Source organism: Lepidochelys kempii, chromosome 5 (assembly GCF_965140285.1).
Source record: "Lepidochelys kempii isolate rLepKem1 chromosome 5, rLepKem1.hap1, whole genome shotgun sequence".
NCBI classification, from domain to species: domain Eukaryota; kingdom Metazoa; phylum Chordata; order Testudines; family Cheloniidae; genus Lepidochelys; species Lepidochelys kempii.
This window is the reverse complement of record NC_136384.1, coordinates 92,744,373-92,769,136: the sequence shown is the minus strand read 5'-3', so window position 1 is coordinate 92,769,136 and position 24,764 is coordinate 92,744,373. Positions and strand designations below refer to the sequence as shown.

Sequence of the window (24,764 nt, the reverse complement as noted above, 5' to 3'; positions counted from 1 at the left end):
AGAAGCCCTTGAGGAATTCCACCATGATTTCAACAATTTCCATCCCACCATCAACCTCAGCCTGGTCCAGTCCACACAAGACATCCACTTCCTGGACACTACAGTGCTAATAAGCGATGGTCACATAAACACCATCCTATACCGGAAACCTACTGACCACTATTCCTACCTACATGCCTCCAGCTTTCATCCAGACCCACACCACACGATCCACTGTCTACAGCCAAGCTCTACGATACAACCGCATTTGCTCCAACTCCTCAGACAGAGACAAACACCTACAAGATCTATATCAAGCGTTCTTACAACTACAATACCCACCTGATGAAGTGAAGAAACAGATTGACAGAGCCAGAAGAGTACCCAGAAGTCACCTACTACAGGACAGGCCCAACAAAGAAAATAACAGAACGTCACTAGCCGTCACCTTCAGCCCCCAACTAAAACCTCTCCAACGCATCATCAAGGATCTACAACCTATCCTGAAGGACGACCCATCACTCTCACAGATCTTGGGAGACAGGCGAGTCCTTGCTTACAAACAGCCCCCAACCTGAAGCAAATACTCACCAGCAACCACACACCACACAACAGAACCACTAACCCAGGAACCTATCCTTGCAACAAAGCCTGTTGCCAGCTGTGTCCACATATCTATTCAGGGGACACCATCATAGCGCCTAATCACATCAGCCACACTATCAGAGGCTCGTTCACCTGCACATCTACCAATGTGATATAAGCCATCATGTGCCAGCAATGCCCCTCTGCCATGTACATTGGTCAAACTGGACAGTCTGTACGTAAAAGAATAAATGGACACAAATCAGACGTCAAGAATTATAACATTCAAAAACCAGTTGGAGAACACTTCAGTCTCTTTGGTCACTCCATTACAGACCTAAAAGTTGTAATTCTTCAACAAAAAAACTTCAAAAACAGATTCCAATGAGAGACTGCTGAATTGGAATTAATTTGCAAACTGGATACAATTAATTTAGGCTTGAACAGAGACTGGAAGTGGATGGGTCATTACACAAAGTAAAACTATTTCCCCATGTTTATTCCCCCCCTCCACCCTACACTGTTCCTCAGACGTTCTTGTCAACTGCTGGAAATGGCCCACCTTGATTATCACTACAAAAGGTTCCCACCCCACACACTCTCCTGCTGGTAATAGCTCACCTTACCTGATCACTCTCTTGTTGCAGTGTGTATGGTAACACCCATAGTTTCATGTTCTCTATGTATATAAATCTCCCACTTTATTTTCCACTGAATGCATCCGATGAAGTGAGCTATAGCTCACGAAAGCTTATGCTCAAATAAATTTGTTAGTTTCTCAGGTGCCACAAGTACTCCTTTTCTTTTTATGAATACAGACTAACATGGCTGCTAATCTGAAACTCCAGTTAGTGAGGTGCGTGCAAGGAGCTGAGAGTGAGAGGGCGTGCTGCTGGAGGACTGAGGAGTACAAATGCTATCTGGCATCATGAGGAAGGTCCTGTGGTGAGGATACAGAAGGTGTTGGGAGGAGGCCATGGGGAAGTAGCCCAGGGAGTTGTAGCTGTCACACAGGTGTTACACAGAATACTATAGACAGCTGTGATCCACAGGGCCCTGGGCTGGAACCCAGAGTAGAGGGCGGGTCCAGGTTCCCCCCATCCCCACAACTCCCTGTTGGATACCGAAGAAGTTGACTTGGACTGTGGGTCCCACCAGAGGGGAAGGTCCCTGGCCTGTCCCCCGACCCACTAGGTGGGCCAACAGAGACTGTGGGGATTGTTCTCCTTCCTTTTCCCCATGCTGGCCAGTGATGAGGTTATCTGAGTGAACGGCAGATTTGAGCCACAAAAGTGGTGAAACTGAGGGCTACTGTGAATCTCTGAGGCAAACAAAATCCGCCAATAAGCACAGGACCCACCAAGGTAGCAGAGGAACTTTGTCACAGTAAAAAAAGAAGAAATGAAATAAACTTGCTAATGTTTGTTTCCATTCACCACTTCTCACTTTCTTTACAGTGGTGAATGGAAACAAACATTAAAAGAAGGGATTACAGGAATTAATTTGAAAGAAGACAGAGAAAAACAGCAAACAAAAAAATTGAGCGAAATGACAAAATTAAGTACTAGGCAGCAAGCAGAGCAGTATCCTAAAACATTCTATGAAAGTGAAGAAAAGTTGTTTTCTACATCATGCAATGTACATGTTGATTTTATAAGTAACACTAGCTGTGATAAGCATCTTGAAAGTGCAACTCATAAGCACAAATGAAAGGCATTAAAAATGAATGCAGATAGAAATTTTAAAAAGCAGAAAACAGTTACAGAGTGGTTTAATACCAACACAGAGGAGCAGCTTTACAGGAGAAATAAAGTGTTCAAATTAACACTCTGCTGTAAATATACCCCTGCATACCCTTGACAATCCAAAACTGAGATGGTTTTTAGAGACCAAGGTAGGTGTTATACCGAGTGCAGATCACTTAAAAAATGTTACCTTCCAAAGTGTTTGACTGTTATATTGAAGAATTAAAGGAAAAGTTGCAGTCCTGTGAAGGAATTAGCATTGTGGTAGATGAAACTACCAATGCTGAAGACAAGGTATGTGCTTAACATTCTTGCCACCGCCGCCCCACCCCAACAAGCAGTGACAATGCAGGCACTTCTGATGCAAATGAAACACAAGCTGGGGGGTTTTTTTGTAACACTGTGAAGTTTTGGAAGCTGTCAATTTTAAAACTGTCCACAAAGCTATATGGGAAACAGTTGAAAAATCTGCCCTACCATTTGACCGTAACACTGCATTTGTGACCAATAATGCCATGTACATGAGGAAAGCTTGGGATCGAGGTTTGAAAACTTTGTTTTTAAATGCTGCACACCTTACATGCATGGCACATTTGCTTAACTTTGAGGGCAGTCTGTAGAGGAAGATACTTTTGAAAGTAAATGAATTCGTTGTGGCTGTAAAACGTGATTTCGCTGCCTGCCCTGTATTTTTCTAACAGAAAGAGGGAACAGTCCTTCGATCCCAACAACAGTTCCCATAATAACCAGATGGAACACCTAGTTCAATGCAGCTCTTTATCACACTGAACACGCTGAGGATTACGTTTCATTTTTTACAAAAGAGAATGGTCATAGCAGTAGTTCAAGTGTTCAAGAGATAGTTGATCTTTGCCAATATGAAGCAGCTATTGAACTCCAGGCTCTAAAAGAGTTTGCACCCTGAATCGTGAACATATCCCCCCTTAGTCTCCTCTTTTCCAAGCTTAAAAGTCCTAGCCTCTTTAATCTCTCCACATATGGGACCCGTTCCAAACCCCTAATAATTTTAGTTGCCCTTCTCTGATCCTTTTCTAATGCCAGTGTATCTTTTTTGAGATAAGGAGGCCACATCTGTACGCAGTAATCAAGATGTGGGCGTACCATGGATTTATATAAGGGCAATAAGATATTCTCCATCTTATTCTCTATCCCTTTTTTAATGATTCCTAACATCCTGTTTGCTTTTTTGACTGCTGCTGCACACTGCATGAACGACTTCAGAGAACGATCCACGATGACTTCAAGATCTCTTTCCAGATTAGTTGTAGCTAAATTAGCCCCCCATCGTATTGTATGTATAATTGGGGTTATTTTTTCCAATCTGTATTACTTTACATTTATCCACATTACATTTCATTTGCCATTTTGTTGCTCAATCACTCAGTTTTGTGAGATCTTTTGAAGTTCTTCACAGTCTGCTTTGGTCTTAACTATCTTGAGCAGTTTTGTATAATCTGCAAACTTTGCCACCTCACTGTTTACCCCTTTCTCCAGATCATGAATAAGTTGAATAGGATTGATCCTAGGACTGATCCTTGCGGCACACCAATAGTTACCCCTCTCCATTCTGAAAATTTGACATTTATTCCTACCCTTTGTTCCCTGTCTTTTAACCAGTTCTCAATCCATGAAAGGATCTTCCCTCTTATCCCATGACAACTTAATTTACATAAGAGCCTTTGGTGAGGGACCTTGTCAAAGGCTTTCTGGAAATCTAAGTACACTATGTCCACTGGATTCCCCTTGTCCACATGTTTGTTGACCCCTTAAAAGAACTCTAATACATTAGTAAGACATGATTTCCCTTTATAGAAACCATGTTGACTTTTGCCCAACAATTTATGTTCTTCTATGTGTCTGACAATTTTATTCTTTACTATTGTTTCAACTAATTTGCCCAGTACTGACGTTAGACTTACCGGTCTGTAATTGCCGGGATCACCACTAGAGCCCTTCTTAAATATTGGCGTGACATTAGCTATCATCCAGTCATTGGGTACAGAAGCTGATTTATGTGGACAGGTTACAAACCATAGTTAATAGTTCCGCAATTTCACATTTGAGTTCTTTCAGAACTCTTGGGTGAATGCCATCTGGTCCCGGTGACTTGTTACTGTTAAGTTTCTCAATTAATTCCAAAACCTCCTCCAGAATTCTTTGTTTCAATCTGTGACAATTCCTCAGATTTGTCATCTACAAAAGATGGCTCAGGTTTGGGAATCTCCCTAACATCCTCAGCCGTGAAGACTGAAGCAAAGAATTCATTTAGTTTCTCCGCAATGACTTTATCGTCTTTAAGTGCTCCTTTTGTATCTTGATCGTCCAGGGACCCCACTGGTTGTTTAGCAGGATTCAGGCTTCTTATGTATTTAAAAAACATTTTATCATTACCTTTTGAGTTTTTGGCTAGCTGTTCTTCAAACTCCTTTTTGGCTTTTCTTATTACAGTTTTATACTTAATTTGGCAGCGTTTATGCTCCTTTCTATTTACCTCGCTAGGATTTGACTTCCACTTTTTAAAAGATGCCTTTTTATCTCTCACTGCTTTTTTACATGGTTGTTAAGCCACGGTGGCTCTTTTTTAGTTCTTTTACTGTGTTTTTTAATTTAATTTAAGTTGGGCCGCTATTATGGTGTCTTTTAAAAGTGTCCATGCAGCTTGCAGGGATTTCACTCTAGTCACTCTACCATTTTAGCAAAAGGGACTTTACTAAAAAGAATCAGTTACTTTTGTAGTTTTTCATTATTTTTGTTTGAAAAATTATTGCACAATATGCATATATAATTTTGAAACAGTTTACTTTGACAAGGAAATGAAAAATATTGCATTAATGTTGTTTGTTTTTGTGTAAATGTTACACTGTAATATTTTATTATTAAACTGTTACATATTTTTGTTGTCGTGACCATTTTGTACATTTTTACCATGACTGTTCCATAAATTTTGCCTAAGTTTACCATGACAAAACTGTATCCATACTTATTATCTAACACTTTACTAATGATTTTTAACATTGTTAGCTTATTTAACTGCTGCAGCACATCGAGTGGACGTTTTCAGAGAACTGTCCATGATGACTCCAATCTCTTTCTTGAGTAGTAACATCTAATTTAGACCCGATCATTTTGTATGTATAGTTGGGATTATGGTTTCCAATGTGCACTACTTTCATCTGCCATTTTGTAACCCAGTCTCCCAGTTTTGTGAGATCCCTTAATTAAGTCCAAAATTGACTGCAAAGAGTTACAAACCTGAATAATTTTGTGTCAGCTGCAAATTTAGCCACCTCACTGTTTATCCCTTTTTCCAGAGCATTTAATGAATATGTTGAACAGAACTGGTTCCGGTACAGATCCTTGTCCACTGAAAACTGACCATTTATTCCTACCCTTTGTTTCTTGACTTTTAACCAGTTACTTATCCATGAGAGGACCTTCCCTCTTATCCCATGACTGCTTTCTTTGCTGAAGAGCCTTTGGTGAGAGACCTTACAAATGAAGAATAAGATGAGAAATGAATAGTACAACAGACAGATGGGGGAAGCACAGGGAATCAAGGACACGCTACTGGTCATCGTGATAAGCATGACATTTTAAAAATACTATGAAAAGTTGGTAAGAAAAGCAGACAGTTGAATGAAATACTTCTTTACTGGGATGCTACTTTTATAGTTTTTGTGCATATGACAGAGCACATGTTTAGAAATCTGTGGACACGTTTAGAAATCTGAAATATATTAGTATTGCTTCATACTACATGTCTCAGAAAGTAAAGCTGTAAGGATGACCTTACCTTAAGAGAGTCTCTGCAGTGCTGAAAGAACTTCATTAACCCCTTATGAGTAATGCTCTGTGTTTCATCATGGCAATGGTAAAGAGTGAAACACTGGGGATGATGTAGTCCCAGCTGGATCAGCCACTCATCGTTCAAGCAATGGCAGTCTACAATCTGAATCTCCCTCCCTGGAAAAAGAGAGCCAGATTACCGAAATGATCAAACACAAAATACAAGCCCATATTCATTGTCTATTGTTTTGATTAACATGGTAGAATATAAATTATTGATTGATCTCATTTGGATAATTCAATTTCAGGGTATGTTTGCATAATGTTTTCACTAATGTATCCATCGTGAAAGTGCAGCTTTCAAAAAGCCATGATATGAACTGAAAATGCAAAATGTATTTTTATATCAAGTGATTACAAAGCCAGTGCTCTTCCAAATAAAGGAGATTCTATCATATATGCTTCCTGAATATTTTCTAGTAAAGAAAAAAAATCTGAAAACATTGCACTGACACTTAACATGGATTGTTTTGAAATATTCCTAGAAAAGCTTACTGTGGAGGTGTCAACATGTTTTTCCCTTGTGTGTATTTTCTATAAAAGCATTTAAATGTTACTAGAACTTTCAGAGATTTATTTTGTCAGCATGAGATGTGGGAGCATTAGTAAATACTAGTCATAACCGTGATATTGACATAGCCCACACTTTCAGGTAGCTATGTAGTCAAAGAATAATCATTGCTAGCCTGGAGCCTTTCGTTTTTAAAATTTTAAAATTAAAAAATTTTGTTTTTAAAATGGCATAATTGGCTTTTAAAATGCAGAGAAATAGGCCCAAATCCTGAAGTCACTGATAGTTTTGCCTGAGTAAAGACTGAGGCACAGATTCTCAGCTGATGTAAACTGGCATAGTTTTGTTGATGTCACTGGCTTCACTATACTCAATAGACGTAGGGCAGGTTCTACAGCAACTGAGGATCTGCTCCTAAAAACGAAATCCTGGTCGTACCAGGTTTCCGCCCTAAATCTTCCTGGATTTGGTATAGAAGGGCTGATTCTGCAAGGTACTGAGCATCTTGTCTGGGGTGCTAAGGGCACTCAGCACCTTGCAAGATATATCCAGTAATTAGTGCAGTTCACTAGCTATGAGCTATGTGATTATTAGACCACAACTGCATGAGCTGTAACTTTCAGTTACTCTGCCAGGGCTATCCATTTTCTTATTTGAATTAACATACCTATATTGCTTTAATCTATTCCAGTTTTCCAGGCTTTTTTCCCCAACTCTAGTTAAAATCTAAAGATTTCTAAGCACCCAGTGCTAGTGACAGCAGCAGATACTGCAAAACTTAACCAGAACTTCTTAAAATCTGTGCTAGATATAAAGAATTCTCATCATCCTCTCTTAGAGGATCTGATGTAATCGACTAATGGTCGCGTGCAGAGTACATATCCCAGTGGCACCCACAGCACAGATATAAGTAGCTGGGTTGCCAGTGAATCATGCCCTGCAGGGTGTGGGTATGTATGCAAGAATATACCCTTCGCTCTCGACACTCACTCAAACTATGCCTCCAGTCTACAGTGCTTAGCAGTGTAGTATCCTCTGCAGGAAAAGACTTTCCCAGCAAGGGAATGGTCCAGTCGGTGGGAGGCAGCAGAGAAAGGCTCTGCCAGCTGCTCACTGATGGACCCCTGCCCTACTGCAGGGAGAGGTTCTGGCAGCTGGGGAGGCAGCCAGGACAAGCTCCGTCAGCTCCCAACTACTGGAGCTTTTCCCCTCCACACCACCCCCCGGCCTCCGCCCGAGCCTTTCCTCAAGCCAGGGAAAAGCTCCAGCAGCAAGGAGCCGTTGAAGCTTTTCCGTGCTTTCTCGCCACTGCCATAGAGCTATACACCACAGTGTGGACACAGCAGGCTTTTCAATAGGCCTCATAGCCTAAGAGGGAAAACTGTCATGTTACAGACCATCACATCAAGCCAAAGGATGAGTTACCCTTTAAGCACTTATCTGTAAATGTGTGGGAAAAAATTGTGTTGTTATCGGAGACTTCAATTTGAGAGATGTATGATGGAGGACTCATGCAGCTACCAGTAAATACTCATTAGATGTTCTAAAATTTATAGATAATTTTCTAACGCAGAAGGAGTGCACTTGACATGAGGTAACTATCTTGGACCTCATTATGACAGATAAACATGAATTAATGACTGGACTAGACATTGGTTGTTGCCTTGGGACAAGTAATCATGACCTGTGCAAACAGAAGACATGCCCAACCAGTCATTCATATATACTTTATGCTTCAAAAGGACTAATTTCCCAAAACTGAGAAAAATTATGAGCAAAATTGATTGGGAGGAAAGATTTAGACAGACAGAACAATGTGAATAAAAATTTAGAGTTATTTAAGAAGAGTTTATCAGATGGCCAGAAAGCCACAATCCCTCAGTCAAGAAAGAGGCCACTTTGACTAAAAGCCCATCCTGATTCAGTAGCAAAGGCAGCAATTAGAAATAAAAAAGTAATATATAACAAATGGAAAAAGGAAGATATAAATAGCAACTGATATACATTGGAAGTTATGAGGTGCAGAAAGTTGCCAAGGGAAGCCAAAGACAACAGAGAAAAACCTATGGCTAGCAGCACTAAGGACATTAAGAAGTTTAACTTGGGTGCACCCAAGTTAAACATTAGGGACATGTGATGCTTTCTCAGGGCATCGAGAACTGCAAGTCACCTTGTTACCCTCTGCCTTAGCAAAAGCAAGATTTGCTGGTGCCAAACTGAGTGACAACTCCCTGCCACGCCAGTTTATTAGTCAGCCAAATAAACTCCTTAGACTCTGCCAGCCCTTACTCTGCTTTTCTTGGTGCAAACCAGTTCCCAAACCACCCAGAAGAGTGTTCTGCAGTATCCAGTGTCACTGGACACTCACAGAAATTACCAAGTCCACTATCTCCAAAGAGAGAGTATACACACTAGCCTGTTAGCGCAGGCAAGGAGTCCCATTGTAATATAACAGCAATGAGATGAACTTCTAGTAAAACCAAGAATAAGCTTATTACAAGTGAACAGATTTAAGTGATACTAAGTAAAGACAACAGAAACAGAAAATAGTTACAAATAAAACAGAAGTATAATATGCTTTCTAGTGACTAAAACTTAATAGGCTGCAATCCTTGCCTAAGGCATTTTCTCACCTAAAGCCACCTCTCAACATTACCAACCCACATGGCTGGAGATCCACCATTCATGGATACAAAAGGCACTGACCTCTTTGTTACCTCAGTGATGGATAACAAAACGTCTTTTTGCTTCACCTTATATTTCCCCAAAACTCATTGTTTTGTCCCCCCACAGACAAGCCAACCCCCTGTAGCTTTAATCTCTGTCTTTCCATGCTGATTTCACATTCTTCAGTCAACCTGGCTTTTCCTGTTGACTTGCATGCCAATGCATCTTCCTTTGTGTTGGTTTCCCAATACTTAATTTACATGAGAAGCAGGGAGATAACTACCTTCCTTCCTGTCTTGAAAACCTGTTTCTCTCTTTGTTTGGCTACAGATTTTAAAACATAACACCGGTAAGTATCCATAATTCCTCAGGTAGTGTTAATATATAGGTTTCACAATGATACTAATGACCCAAGTTTTCCCAGCTTCCATTTGATACTTTACAAGAAACTCTTCATAAAAAAAATACTATGACAGCAACATGTTAAGTGTAGTGAGTTTGACAGGTCAGACAGGAGATAGGAGTTGCTGACATAGTGTAGTCTACTATGAATGAGCCCCTGTGTCATGAGAAATTCTAGCAATGGGATAGGCCCATTTCTAGATGGAGATGGTAAAACTATTATGATGATGCAGAAAAGAGATGTGTTCAATAAATATTTCTGTTTTGTATTTGGAAAAATAAAAGGTTAATTTACCAATATCATATGAGGATTACAAAATACTTTCCAGACCATTTGTAATGGAGAAGTATGTTAGACAATAGCTACTGGAAATAAACATTTTTAAATCAGCAGGACTGAATAACTTGTATCCAACAGTCCTATAACAGCTGGCTAAGGAGATCTCTGGCCCACTGATTTAAATTTTAAAAAACATCTTGGAATACCAGGGAAAGTCCAGAAGACTAGAAAAGTGTTAATTTTCAAAAAGGGCAAGTGGGATGCCCAAGCAAGTAAGGCTGGTTACGATGACATCAATCCCATGCAGAATAATGAAAGAATTAAGGGAAAGGAATATAATTAATACCAGTCAATATGGAAAACAGGTCTTGACTTCCTTCTTCGATGAGAGTATACGTTTGGTTGATAAAGGTAAATGCGTAGATGTAGTAGATTTTTGTAAGACTTTTCAGTTAGTACCACATGGCATTCTGATTTAAAAAACAGTACTATACAGTGTCAATAGAGCACACATTCACTGGATAAAGAATTGGCTAAGTGACAGATCGCAAAAACTAGTTGTCAGTGGGGACTCATCATCCAATGGGGAGGTTTCTAGTGCGTTCTGAAGGGGTCAGTAATAGGCCTGATGCTATTCAACACTTTCATCAATGATCTGGAAATAAATATAGAATAACTGCGGATAACATTTGTGGATGACACAGAGTGGTGAGCTATCCTGTGTTGCTACACTGCAGTGTAAGAAGGATTAAGAAACCTTTCCTTGCTCCCCTGCTGCAGACTAATAGGGAGAACAGGGATTGTGCTTTCAGTACTTCCTGCCCCCTCCCTTGTCCAGGTAGATGGGGGCGGAGAATGGGCAAAACTTTCCAACATGCCAACCAGATTTTAAAAATATGTGCTAGCTACTTATGCTAAACAATCTGTTCCATATTGTATTGAGCTGAGATTTTTTTGGAATATCTTTCCCAGACCCAAAGAGCTCTGTGTGACTCAAAAGCATGTCTCTCTCACTAACAGAAGTAGGTACTATAAAAGATATTACCTCACCCACCCTGTCTCTCTAATATCCTGGGGCTGACATGGCTACAACTACACTGCATATAACACAGTATAGAGCAGTGGTTCTCAAACTTTTTTTTCGCCGACCACCTGAAAATTGCCGAGGGTCTCAGCGGACCACTTAATGATCTTTCCAGATGTTGTTTGTACCATTAGCTAACAATTGTAAAGTGCTTTGGATAAAAGCACTATATAAAAAAACCTTAATAATTAACATTTTTTGTTCTACAAATAAAAGCACACAACTCATATTTTAATATCAGTAGTTTTATCTTTCTAATTCGATGGATGTGCCCTCTCTCCCCCGCTACGGTAGCGCCCGAGCTGGGGTTGGGAAGGAGTGGGGGGGTCTCTCCCCTGCTGCGGCAGCCCCCAAGCTGGGGTAGGAAGGAGGGGGGTCTCTCCCTGGCAGCCACAGCCCTGGAGCTGGGGAAAGTCACCTCTTTCTCTGGCCGCCGCAGCCCTGCACATCCCAAATTCCCCCCGCCCTCTCTTTTCACCCCACTGCCCCCTCCCACCTACCTCCTCTTCCCCCCGCAAGGCCACCACCTCACCTTACATGCGTCTTTTCCAGGGTCCAGGCACTTAATTAGTGGAGTCACGCCTGCGCAGCTCTACTAATTAGGTGGGTGGCCCTTCGTTCTCTCGTGTGCGACTGCCCAGGCACACACCTTAGAGGGAAGTATCTGCAGACCACCTGAATGGAGTTCGCGGACCACGGACTACATTTTGAGAACTTCTGATATAGAGAGAGAAGGTAGGAGAAGTAATATATTTTATTGGACCAACTTCTTTTAATATCGCCCACCTGGTCTCTATAATACCCTGGGACCAACATGGCTACAACAACACTGCATATAATATAATATACAGAATCGTGGCTGCTTTTTGTCACTTTGCCGGAGTATCAGCACTTTTTCTCTTGTGTTGGGTACATATATATTATACCATCTCTATTTTGTAGGAAGGGGGGACATCTAAATTGTACTTATTCACAGAAATGGTGCACATAAATCACCCAGGGACTCACTTTGAGATTGTCCTGCCAGGGAAATCAATAGGTGTTGAGAGCATTTAGTATCTTGCATAATGTAAGCATTTAATGTAAAACTAGTGGGAATGTCAATGATTTAACGATTTGTGGCTTAATCTGACCTCACCCCCATTTTACATCATTATAACTCCTTTTATTCAGTAGAGTTACTCCTGATTTGCAACAGCGTAAGTAAGAGAAGAATTAGACCCTTTTGGTTGACAGGAGGACAAACTTCTTTGTAGATAAAACTCTATGCATAAAAAACATAGCTATATTTGCTATTGCTATTGTTGTAAAGTTTCTAAGAACACTATGATAAAAGTAAGTCCAGCTAAAGCTTAAGGTAAATTAGCAATTTCCTCTCGGATATGTCAGGCTTTGCGTAAAGAACAGTTCACCCTCAGTCATGCTCTGTTTAGTGCCCAGAATTAGATCATAATGTTCAGGTAGCTCATGTCATCTTTATCCACTACCAAAGCAATGTCTTTGATGTCAGCTAATTAGTACTGTACTGCTTGAGCCTGTTCAACAAGACACAGTTTATCTGGACTAATACAAAAGAGTGTATTAAAATCCCAATAATAAACTCATGATTTTAAATGTATTTTTTCTCAGATTATACCTGTAACCTTGTTCAAATAGATTCCAACTTCTCTCCTGAACACGGCCTTGATAGAATCAAAGAATTTTATCTGAGCAGGGCCTTTCCTTACTAAAAAGCTTTTAATACTTGTCTTAAAAAACTCCTGTTTCCCATGGTTTCACTTTATTTCTTTCCTTCCAGCTGAGACCCTTTCTTTTTCCTTGATCTCTTCTTTGTGTTTCAGGATGCTGCTTAAACTGGTTCCATCAGGATATGTAGGATTTGAGTGATTGATCTGTGACCTGTGCATGTGACTTGGCCAAGGGAACATCTGAATAGAAAGCAAACCTTAGAGAACCTGAGCTGATTTTAGCATTCTAAACATGAAATAAAATCACCACCACCACCGGTAAGGCATTTTAAAATGAAATTGCTTTATTACAATGAAGAGTAATTTGACTTCCACTGTCAGAAAAATTAGACTTACACAGGTTCAGGACTCTTTAAATAACTGAGACTTATTTCCAAGAATGGGCCTCAAGGTTTAGCCCTTATTTGTGTTTGATACACCATTACATAGCAATGCCCATAGCAACGCAACAATGGAACTGAGCTGCTGAGTAAACTTTTATATAGCCCTAGCCACACAGCAGTGGGTGTGGCAAGAGAACAATATAGGTCACTGCAATTCCTTTCCCTTTTCACCGACTTTAAAAAACTGTTATTTTGGGTGTCACCTCAACAGTGAGAAGTTCTCTGCTGTAAACAGACATTTCAAATCCTAATCTAATTGGCTACTTTAACCTCAACTGTCCATAGATATATAAGCACTGTTTAGCACTTCTAAAATAAAAGAGAACTCAAACCCATGACCCCTTTGACATGTTCTGTATGCTGAGATGATCAATACATTATAGTCTGACTGATTACATATGACTTGACTCAAAGTGCACCAAAGAATCCAGAGGAAACTGGACACAAAGGATCAAGATAAAGCCTTTTTTTTCTTTTTGTATGAGGGATAAGAGAAGATACAACTTTAAGTAAATAACATAGTTATTTAAATCTTTTGCAGACAGTGGCTTTAGCTGGTAAGACTGGCTCACTTGTCAAAGCTGAATGACATTCTGCTACAGAATCCAAAGAAATGGGATACAGGATAACAGTTGGATTACATTACTGAATCAGGTGTTTTCTTCATCTCTTTGTCCCTACATAATCCTTTAGGGTTCATGAACACAGGTCTATTTTTCCTTATGATTTTTATGCAAAAGCATTCTTAAATCCTACCTGTATTACTAACGAGATTTCTTTTGAGCTGTCTTGGGGCAGCAGGTATGTCCCTTGCTTTTTCTTTTCTTTAGTAGTAGGCGGGGTTTTATGACAGAAATGCTGGCAGTCTGGACTTTTTTTTTTTTTTTACAGTCATCTGATATATGCCAAGCAAAGTCTTACTGATTTAACCCTTTGGCATTAAGATTCATTGATATAGTTTCCAATGCTTTTTCTAGTTGTTGTGCACTTAAATAACCACAGCTCAGGTTTATTAATAATTTCACAAAACCTCATTAGATTCTGAAGTCAACAGGAGCTGAGGGTGCCCAGTATTTCATGGGAGCGAGCCAAAAATGGGCATCTATTGTACTTTTTCCATCGTTATTGATTACACAGAAATAGAGATGTAAATAGCTGTCCTTAACAGTTAGCCTTTTTCTTTTAGTAGTTATAACTCAGTGTTTGTGACATCACATTAGAAACACCTGCGATGTCACAAATCCTCAACTGTGTCATTAGTTAATGATGCAGGTAGGAGGAACTGACTGTTTACAAAATGTAGAGCTTCTACTATGCACTTAAACAATTTTGTGACCACAGCATCAGCAGTGCAAGAATACAGAAAGTTTCTAAGCTTGATAGGAAAATATTTAGGGCCAAATCCTGGAGTCCTTATTTTGTTTGTACTCAACCCAAACTCTGACATAACTCAATTGCCTAAACAGATCAAATGCAGAGACCTCCAGATTTGACATAATATATTTTAATGTATGCTTGAATGTTGAAGTAACTTTTGATAATTCTAACTGAACTACTGATGTGCATAAATTCAGCTGTCCACATTCATTCCCTGAAAACCCTTTGATTAATATATGATTCCAATGAGACTGAAAAGATATCCTAGCAGGGTCTTCCCCATTACCCCCCACTTGTCTATAAAGTATGATGCACATCTCTGGTGCTGTAGAAATAACAATCACAACCCCAACAAACAATTTAGAACATACACTTCAAGAGTTAGTTCACAAAGGGTCAAGAACCTTCCATTTCAGACTAGGAATGCCAAGTTGCTTTCAGTGAAATAGCTCAGAATCTTTCTCTGTGTGCCAAAAGCCATCATTTAACTATCAAACTCCCCTAATCTATAGAGTCTGACTGAGATGACAGCAACACAACACTGAACCAAAATCTTTCACCTTTTTAAAATTAAACAGTGGTTGTTAAAACAAGAAAGGAAAGTCCAAATGGGATCCTATGTTAAGTATCAGAAGAGCCTTCATAGGATCGTTAGATTGATTTACTCCCTTTCATGCCTTGCGATACATGATGTACCTCATTCAAAACTGCACTAATATAAATGCCCTTTGACATATACAGTAGCTTCTCTAGCCTCTCTATCTGAGTCATACTTGTGAATATAGGGTCTGATCTCTCTCAGCACCAATTGCTTTCCTTGGAAGCTGGTGGAGCTCAGCACATTTGGCCCTGAGCGCTCCAATACAAGTAAAGGGGATACAAATATTATACAAATGAAATGTTCATCGTGAAAGATAATATTAATCCTGAGCAAATGCAAATCATGATACATCAATGCTAACTGAAAGATTCACTTACCAGTCCGCTAAGTCAAGGAAATATGCAACTGTTTTAATGTAATCAGAGGATGTGTAAGTATTATTATTACTTAACTCTTTATTTTCAGACATTTCTAACTCACAGATAAAGATTTATTCCTCATGAAATTTTACCCTCAGTATAAACAACGAGGAGTCCTTGTGGCACCTTAGAGACTAACAAATTTATTTGGGCATAAGCTTTCATGGGCTAAAATCCACTTCATCAGACGCATGGAAAAATACAGTAAGCAGTATATATATTACAGCACATGAAAAGATGGGAGTTGCCTTACCAAGTGGGGGGGTCAGTGCTAATGAGGCCAATTCAATTAAGGTGGAAGTGGCCTATTCTCAACAGTTGACAAGAAGGGGTGAGTATCAACAGAGGGAAGATTACTTTTTGTAGTGACCCATCCAGCCTCAGTATGTGCACATTGCAATTAGACACCTGCGGTTAGCCTGTGCTAGCTGGCTCGTGGGGCTCAGGCTAAGAGGCTGTTTAATTGTGAGGTAGACTTTCAGGCTCAAGCTGCAGCCCAAACTCTTGGACCCTCCAAACTCGCAGGGCTGCAGGGCCAGCCGCAGGTTTTTAACTGCAGGGTAGAAATACCCTAAGAGCTCATGTGAAGCACTTTATAAAAAAAATAAACAAAGTTTTCAAAGCTTTGTATCCAGTCATTTTTCAACTAGTTCTAAAAAGAATCCAAGGGAAAAGATACAAGCACACTAAATGAATCTGCTATTTTAAATATTCAGTCAACAATTTATCAAATTCAGGCACTCCAAGCAGCATCCTATCCCTCAGTAAAGTTGCTTAAATACACCAAAACTGACCTGTGTACACACAAACATAATCCAAACTACACACCATATTGGCAGAACAAATACTCCACAGAGTGATATCCAAGACGACTATTACAGATAAAAATATGAAGATGGCACTGAGAACTGAAGCTAAGAGCAGGGCAGAATTTACAACTTGCAGGGACCTAAGCTGTAGGGTTGGGAAGAAAAATTGGCTGGAGGGATGCTTCCCACTCTTGCTGCCAAAGGGAGACTGAGTCAGCCCATGAATTGTGAAGTCCATAGAAAGCTACACATAGTTGTTTGTGCTTAGCACTAAATGACTTCATTACTTCTGATGAGCCTGATTAGAAGGTATAACTATTCTTTTTAGGATATTGGATGAAAAACTCCTTATATTAGGCTTTTCTTATTTCTATACTGAATAAGTCCTTAAATACAAGATGTTTGTTAGTAAAAGCAAGCAATCCCTTAGGCCGCACTAACGTATAGCAGCCTTACCTATAGGCTGTGGAGCAGCTCAGAATCTCCATAGCACTGTGCTATAAGGGTACTACTCCTCTGATCCACAGTATGCCCTTCCCTCCACCCCCGATTGGGATGGGGGACTGAAGAAGGCCACCTCCCATGTTACTGTAAAACTGTTCTATCAATATCAACTTGGCACTTGTGAAAACTTACAAACAATTCTCTTAGGGCTGGTCTATGTACAGTTTTTGTTCTGCTATAACTGTGTTGGTTTAGAAACCGATAAAGTGGTACAATCCCCTTGTGTGAATGCAGTTACACCAGTGTAAAGGTGTTTATAGCCATACAGTTTATTTCTGTAAATGTATGGAAATAAGCATCTTTATGCAGGTATAATTGCATCTACAGTAGGGGGTTCTACCATGATATGATATCATTTTCTAAACCCATATAGTTAAGACTAGTGTAGACTAGGCCTCAAAAAGAAAATGCTTCTGCCTCGGAAAAACAACCTAATTCCTCTTGCTAAAGTCCCCAAAACAGACTGATAAAGGCCTACACTGCTTTAATATTTGTAACACCATATGCTAGAGTATAGCTGAAATACATGGGCGTATGGAAATATACTATACATCCTCTAAAACACTTTCTCACTTGTAAAAAGAAAAGAAGTACTTGTGGCACCTTAGAGACTAACCAATTTATTTGAGCAAAAGCTTTCATGAGTTACAGCTCACTTCATCGGATGCATTCAGTGGAAAATACAGTGGGGAGATTTATATACATAGAGAACATGAAACAATGGGTGTTACCATACACTCTATAACAAGAGAGTGATCACTTAAAGTGAGCTATTACCAGCAGGAGAGTGTGTGGGGTGGGAACCTTTTGTAGTGATAATCAAGGTGGGCCATTTCCAGCAGTTGACAAGAACTTCTGAGGAACAGTGGAGGGTGGAGGGGGGAAATAAACATGGGGAAATAGTTTTACTTTGTGTAATGACCCATCCACTCCCAGTCTCTGTTCAAGCCTAAGTTAATTGTATCCAGTTTGCAAATTAATTCCAATTCAGCAGTCTCTCGCTGGAGTCTGTTTCTGAAGTTTTTTTGTTGAAGAATTGCAACTTTTAGGTCTGTAATGGAGTGACCAAAGAGATTGAAGTGTTCTCCAACTGGTTTTTGAATGTTATAATTCTTGACGTCTGATTTGTGTCCATTTATTCTTTTACGTACAGACTGTCCAGTTTGACCAATGTACATGGCAGAGGGGCATTGCTGGCACATGATGGCATATATCACATTGGTATAGTGTGGCTGATGTGATTAGGCCCTTTGATGATGTCCCCTGAATAGATATGTGGACACAGTTGGCAATGGGCTTTGTTGCAAGGATAGGTTCCTGGGTTAGTGGTTCTGTTGTGTGGTGTGTGTTTGCTGGTGAGTATTTGCTTCAGGTTGGGGGGCTGTCTGTAAGCAAGGACTCGCCTGTCTCCCAAGATCTGTGAGAGTGATGGGTCGTCCTTCAGGATAGATTGTAGATCCTTGATGATGCGTTGGAGAGGTTTTAGTTGGGGGCTGAAGGTGACGGCTAGTGGCGTTCTGTTATTTTCTTTGTTGGGCCTGTCCTGTAGTAGGTGACTTCTGGGTACTCTTCTGGCTCTGTCAATCTGTTTCTTCACTTCACCAGGTGGGTATTGTAGTTGTAAGAATGCTTGATATAGATCTTGTAGGTGTTTGTCTCTGTCTGAGGGGTTGAAGCAAATGCAGTTGTATCGTAGAGCTTGGCTGTAGACAGTGGATCGTGTGGTGTGGGTCTGGATGAAAGCTGGAGGCATGTAGGTAGGAATAGAGGTCAGTAGGTGTAAGGGACTGCGGAAGACTTTGTTACGGCCTAGCTAGGGAACTTCCGCTTTCTTGAGGCCACCCGGTTACTGTAGAACATGGAGAACCAACTTAAACTGGTTTTAGGCCGACTTTGTCTGCCTTGCATGGTCCGTTGCCAGGTAGCAGAAAGCCCCTTTGGGGAAGTACCTAATTATATATTCATGAGCTGTTTCTGTGTACTGCTTATTAGGGCTCGCTGTTTACCCCTTCGTTGGACTCCGTCCCAGGCAAAGATCCGGTGTGCTGTGTTCTCCGCCTCCGTGACAGCAACGCTTGGAGTCCCCGTTGCGGGTGTGTCACTAACCTTCAATAAAGCCAATAACTCGCTGCTTAGCTGCGTGTGGGTCTTGTTTTCTCAGAGTACCTCTGCCAGCCTGTGGTGCTCCAAACACCTTGGCCCAGAACAGTAGGTTTCCGGTATAGGGTGGTGTTTATGTGACCATCGCTCATTAGCACCGTAGTGTCCAGGAAGTGGATCTCTTGTTTGGACTGGTCCAGGCTGAGGTTGATGGTGGGATGCAAACTGTTGAAATCATGGTGGAATTCCTCAAGGGCTTCTTTTCCATGGGTCCAGATGATGAAGATGTCATCAATGTAGTGTAAGTAGAGTAGGGGCATTAGGGGATGAGAGCTGAACTTGTGTTTGCCATGTGGAGTTGAAAAATCTTCCTAATAGGTTTTCCAACTTTCCTTTCTAGAGTTTAGTTCCTGATGCTATACACCATATGCACAGCAGAGATAAGATAAAACAAACACACGAAGAAAAACCCTGAGTAGAAACTAAGCTGATTCATGGCTAGTTGGTTAGTTCAGTTACCTCATACATGAAATCCTACAATACAATTCAAAGATTTTACAGATAGTACTGATGGCTTCATCTGGAAATGCAAGCCCCTATGGCTACACAACAGTTATAAACATCACAGCTTCTCCATCAAGTTGCAAAGACCATTCATGACAGCTGTTGCTTCTTTAAAAGAACAATACACTTAGTTCCTAGAACATTTGTTCAGCATCACTGAAATGCAACACTCAACTACGTCTAATGGCCCACCTTTGTTTGTTCAAGGTGTAAGTATTTGCCTTGGAGTTCACCGTGGGAATGTGACATAAGCCGAGAAACAGGCGTCTACAGCAGGTGACCTACAGCTTTGTTTGCCTCCCCAGTCACAGCCTTGAGTTTGTTCTTTTTTTAGAAGTCTCTTTCTTTGTTAAATGTCTGGCATTTAGTTCATTCAGTGCTTTTTGTTGTTGTTGTTTTAACTATGTATCTATCTTTATGGTTAGCTTTTGGATAAAAGTATGCTGGATCAGTTATTTTACCCGAAGGAAATTCTGAGTGTGACTGGGATTCCTTTGTTTAAAGGATATAAAAATCCAGATATGAACTACTACTACTGATAACAGGATACAGAATTTTCCATGGCTATCCAGGTCACTGGTTCAAATTAGGCCCTAGTCAGCAGTGAATGAAAAGTAATCATATTTCTGTGGAGCACTTCTTTACAAAGATTAACTAATTAATGCACAAAACACCTTTGGAAGTGACACCTACATATTATCCTCTTTACTCAGATGGAAAAACAAAAACATGATGGATGGGATCCACAAAAGGATTTAGGCATTGCAATGCTGAGCTTCATGGTGCTTAACTTTTAGGCAACCAAAAAAATCACAAGAACAACACTGTGATCCACAAAGCCAAGTTAGGTGCCTAGGCTCCCTATACAATGAACAGGGAGATATAGGCATCTAAGAATGCAATCCACAAAAGCCAGTGCATTAGGCGGGGAGCCTGTACCCAAAGGGAGGTGCTGAGGAGATGGGTGTGCGCACTAAGCCCTGCCTCTCTTTCAGAGATAGGCCCCTAAGTCTGGGCTGCAGGGAGGCACCTAGCTCTTCTTAATGATCCACAAATGGGAACCCATTTGGAGTCAGGCCGCTCAAGTGCTTAAGGTGTTTTTTTGGGACTGAATTAGGCACTCCACCACACAAAATGGTTGGAGAAGGTGGTGGTGCTACCCACCTGATTACTTTTAGCCCAGTGGTTATACCTCACCAGGGAGGTTAAAGACCCTGCCCAGACCCCCTGTTTTAACCACTCATTCATTATTTATCCACAGGTCAATAGCTTCAGCAGGAAAGACTGAGGGAGCCCCATATCAGAACATGCCATAGCCCAGTAGTTAAAGCACTCTCTTGAGAGATAGGAGACCCCAGGTCAAATCATTTCTCCCCCTCTGGCAGAGAGCGAAACTGAACCTGGGTCTCCCACATTGAAGATGAGCGCACTAACCACAGAGCTAAACGTTTTAAGGTGCATACCACTATCACCTTCTCGATTTTGAAAGGGACATAATACTGCTACTCCTCCTAGAGTTTGAAATGAGACCCAATCCAGTAGGCATGCTCAGAGGCAGCCTACCAGATCAAGCCCCCAGGGCATGTGACTTTGGTGGCCAACTACCTGTCTTTCCCTGGTTTATGGCACTTAGGCAGCAGATAGTAATCCAGCTGCCTAGAGGGAGGCAGCACTGCGAATGCCTAGAGGCAGGAACTTACGCTCCTAGGGAAAACTGAATTCTAAAAACTTAGGTGCCAAGTGCATTTAGGCTCCTACAGGGTTCAGTGAGAGTTTTGTGGCTCACAATGGAGTTAAAACGGGGACCTTCATAGATCCCAACCAAAGGAATTTCCCTAAAGTCACAAAAAGCTCATTTCACTCTGCAATCATACAGGGTCAAATTCTACACTGAGGAAACGGGTGCAGCTCAACAGGCTTTAAAGGTACTGCACTCATTCGCCCATACCATTTATGGAGTAAGGGCCGTAGCAATTAGCCCAGAGATAGTATAATCTTACAAAATATATTGGTACTTAACTACCAGTATCTTCTTGTTTTCAGTGTGATCAGGTAATCAGAATCAGTAAGGCCACTTGGATACAAATATCCATTATTAATGACATTTTGCTCAGGCTGTCTGTTCTTTTGAAACAATAGATGCCATTTTATCAATTTTTGTTCACACTGTTGTGTGAGCATAAACTCAACCACAATTTGCTTGGATCACTGAATGTAGGAATAATGATGGTATCTGGAGCAAGTACATGGACAGCATATCAAGGTGAACTTAGAAATAGAGAGGGCACCTTGCAGGAACTAAGTTATCAAAGATAAGCATGACAGAATTTTCCTTTACAGAAACACTTCTTGAGCACTTACCCTATTGAAAAATTCCAAGCAGGGTAATTTATAACCCAGACATGGACAAAGCACAAATAAAAGGCAATTATAATCCCAAAATTAAAAACATGTCATTTTTAAGTCAGAGAATTAAAATAAATTACAAAGATGCTGACATCAGGCATAATAATATGGTTTTGGAAAATCTTTGCCTTTTTTTTTCTTTTTTGTTATAACTTTTCAAAACATTTTAAAAACGTTTTTAAAATACAACAGTAATATATTTTAAAACAGCGACAAAAAGTATCATACAAAGTTTCCATCACAAGTTATCATTGACTTGACCTACAATATTTTGTGAAACTGAAAAATTTCCCCCAGTGTTTTTATTGAGCAGCTTGTCTTGTAACATTATAGTTACCCCTCTGCTTGGAGAAATTCCAAATGGAATTATGGAATGATATTGTCTTTTTCACAGTGGTTAAGAACATCTGACAGGCCAAGGCTGAATTTAAATGTCCAAAATCAAAGCAGAGCATGTCAAAAGTCTCTTTTGTGTGTGATATATGGTTTACTCTGCACACAAACTACTGAAATAAAAGGGATAACTGGTGCAAACAGGTAGGGCCACAATTACACATCACAAATGAAATCATTACACTTTAACTACAAATTGCAAGTAAGGGTATAGAATCATAGAAGATAAGGGTTGGAAGAGACCTCAGGAAGTCATCTAGTCCAACCCTCTGCTCAAAGCAGGACCAACCCCAACTAAATCATCCCAGCCACGGTTTTGTCAAGCTAGACCTTAAAACCCGCTATGGATGGAGATTCTATCACCTCCCTAGGTAACCCATTCCAGTGCTTTACCACCCTCCTAGTGAAATAGTTTTTCCTAATATCCAATCTAGACCTCCCCCTCTGCAACTTGACACCATTGCTCCTTGTTCTGTCATCTACGACCACTGAGAACAGCCTAGCTCCATCCTCTTTGGAACCCCCCTTCAGGTAGTTGAAGGCTGCTATCAAATCCCCCCTCACTCTTCTCTTCTGCAGAATAATTAAGCCCAGTTCCCTCAGCCTCTCCTCGTAAGTCATGTGCCCCAGCCCCCTAATCATTTCCACTGCCCTCTGCTGGACTCTCTCCAATTTGTCCACATCATTTCTGTAGTGGGGGCCCCAAAACTGGATGCAATACTCCAGATATGGCCTCACCAGCGTCGAATAAAGGGGAATAATCACTTCCCTCGATCTGCTGGCAGTGCTCCTACTAATACAGCCCAATATGCCGTTGGCCTTCTTGGCAACAAGGGCACACTGTTAACTCATATCCAGCTTCTCGTCCGCTGTAATCCCCAGGTCCTTTTCTGAAGAACTGCCACTTAGCCCGTCGGTCCCCAGCCTGTAGCAGTGCATGGGATTCTTTCGTCCTAAGTGCAGGACTCTGCACTTGTCCTTGTTGAACCTCATCAGATTTCTTTTGGCCAAATCCTCCAATTTATCTAGGTCACTCTGGACCCTATCCCTACCCTCCAGTGTATCTATCTCTCCCCCCAGCTTAGTGTCATCCGCAAACTTGCACAGGGTACAATCCATCCCATCATCCAGATCATTAATGAAGATGTTGAAGAAAACCGGCACCAGGACGGACCCCTGGGACACTCCACTTGATACCGACTGCCAACTAGATATCAAGCCGTTGATCACTACCCGTTGAGCCCGACAATCTAGCCAGCTTTCTATCCACCTTATAGTCCATTCATCCAATCCATACTTCTTTAACTTGCTGGCAAGAATTCTGTGGGAGACCGAACCAAAAGCTTTGCTAAAGTCAAGGTATACCACATCCACCACTTTCCCCATATCCACAGAGCCAGTATCTCATCATAGAAGTCAATCAGGTTGGTCAGGCATGACTTGCCCTTGGTGAATCCATGTTAACTGTTCCTGATCACCTTCCTCTCCTCCAAGTGCTTCAAAATGGATTCCTTGAGGACCTGCTCCATGATTTTTCAAGGGACTGAGGTGAAACTGACCTGTCTGTAGTTCCCCGGATTCTCCTTCTTTTTTTAAAGATGGGTACTATATTTGCCTTGGAAAAAGGGGTCTTTTCCCTTCTCCTCTCCCCAATGTACATTATGGGATAAATTTTGTTTTGGCCTCCATACATGCAGACATCAGTAAAGAGAAGAAAATTGCTTGAAAAGTAGTACATCTCTACAAACAAGGGCCAGAGTTCCTATTTACATTAGTTTGGGAAACAGCTGAAACCCATCTGCATCTGTTCCTTACCATTGCTGAGCAGCAGAGAGAGAAAGGGAAAGTCTTGGCAAAAATAGATATATTACCTCCGCCAGGCTCCTTCAGCACAAACCCTGCACAACTTATTCCATCTAGAAGATTGAATATGTCCATCCAGAAAACTAAGCCTGCTTCTTTTCCCCTCCAACCTCACTACCAACTAGTAAGGTCCTGGCTGGTTTGGAGCAGTTCATTGGACTAAACATCTCATCATGATAGGGGCTGATGCAGCTCTCCTTGAAGTCTATGGAAAGACAATGAGAGTTGGATCTTACCTTTAAATCATGCTACAAGAATGTGAAATGCTTCCAGGAATTAACATTTTGTACCTTAAAACTTAATGGTATTTCTGTGGTATTTGTATGAGGGAGAATATGCAAATGTTCACCATTTTGTCACTTTAGTACTAGTTTTTTTTAATATACCAGAACAGATACTAAACATTAAGGTCTAGTTACATGCCAAACTCAATGTGTAAGATTCAGCTGTTTTGAGTTATTTCACACACATACAAGT

The 24,764-nt window shown here is 40.8% G+C and overlaps 1 protein-coding gene across 2 annotated transcripts in view; it reads right to left on the bottom strand.

The window, feature by feature from the left end:
• LOC140911634 (uncharacterized) overlaps positions 1 to 24,764 on the bottom strand; it is a 117,773-nt gene that overhangs the window by 61,553 nt on the left and 31,456 nt on the right. Inside the window, exon 6 of one of the 2 annotated variants that reach the window (XM_073345075.2) lies at positions 6,124 to 6,293. In XM_073345075.2, coding sequence (XP_073201176.2) covers positions 6,124 to 6,293 — 170 coding nt within the window. Of the gene's footprint in view, positions 1 to 6,123; positions 6,294 to 24,112; positions 24,493 to 24,764 lie in introns of those variants that run through there. The other variant, XM_078852880.1, reaches the window with a different exon arrangement.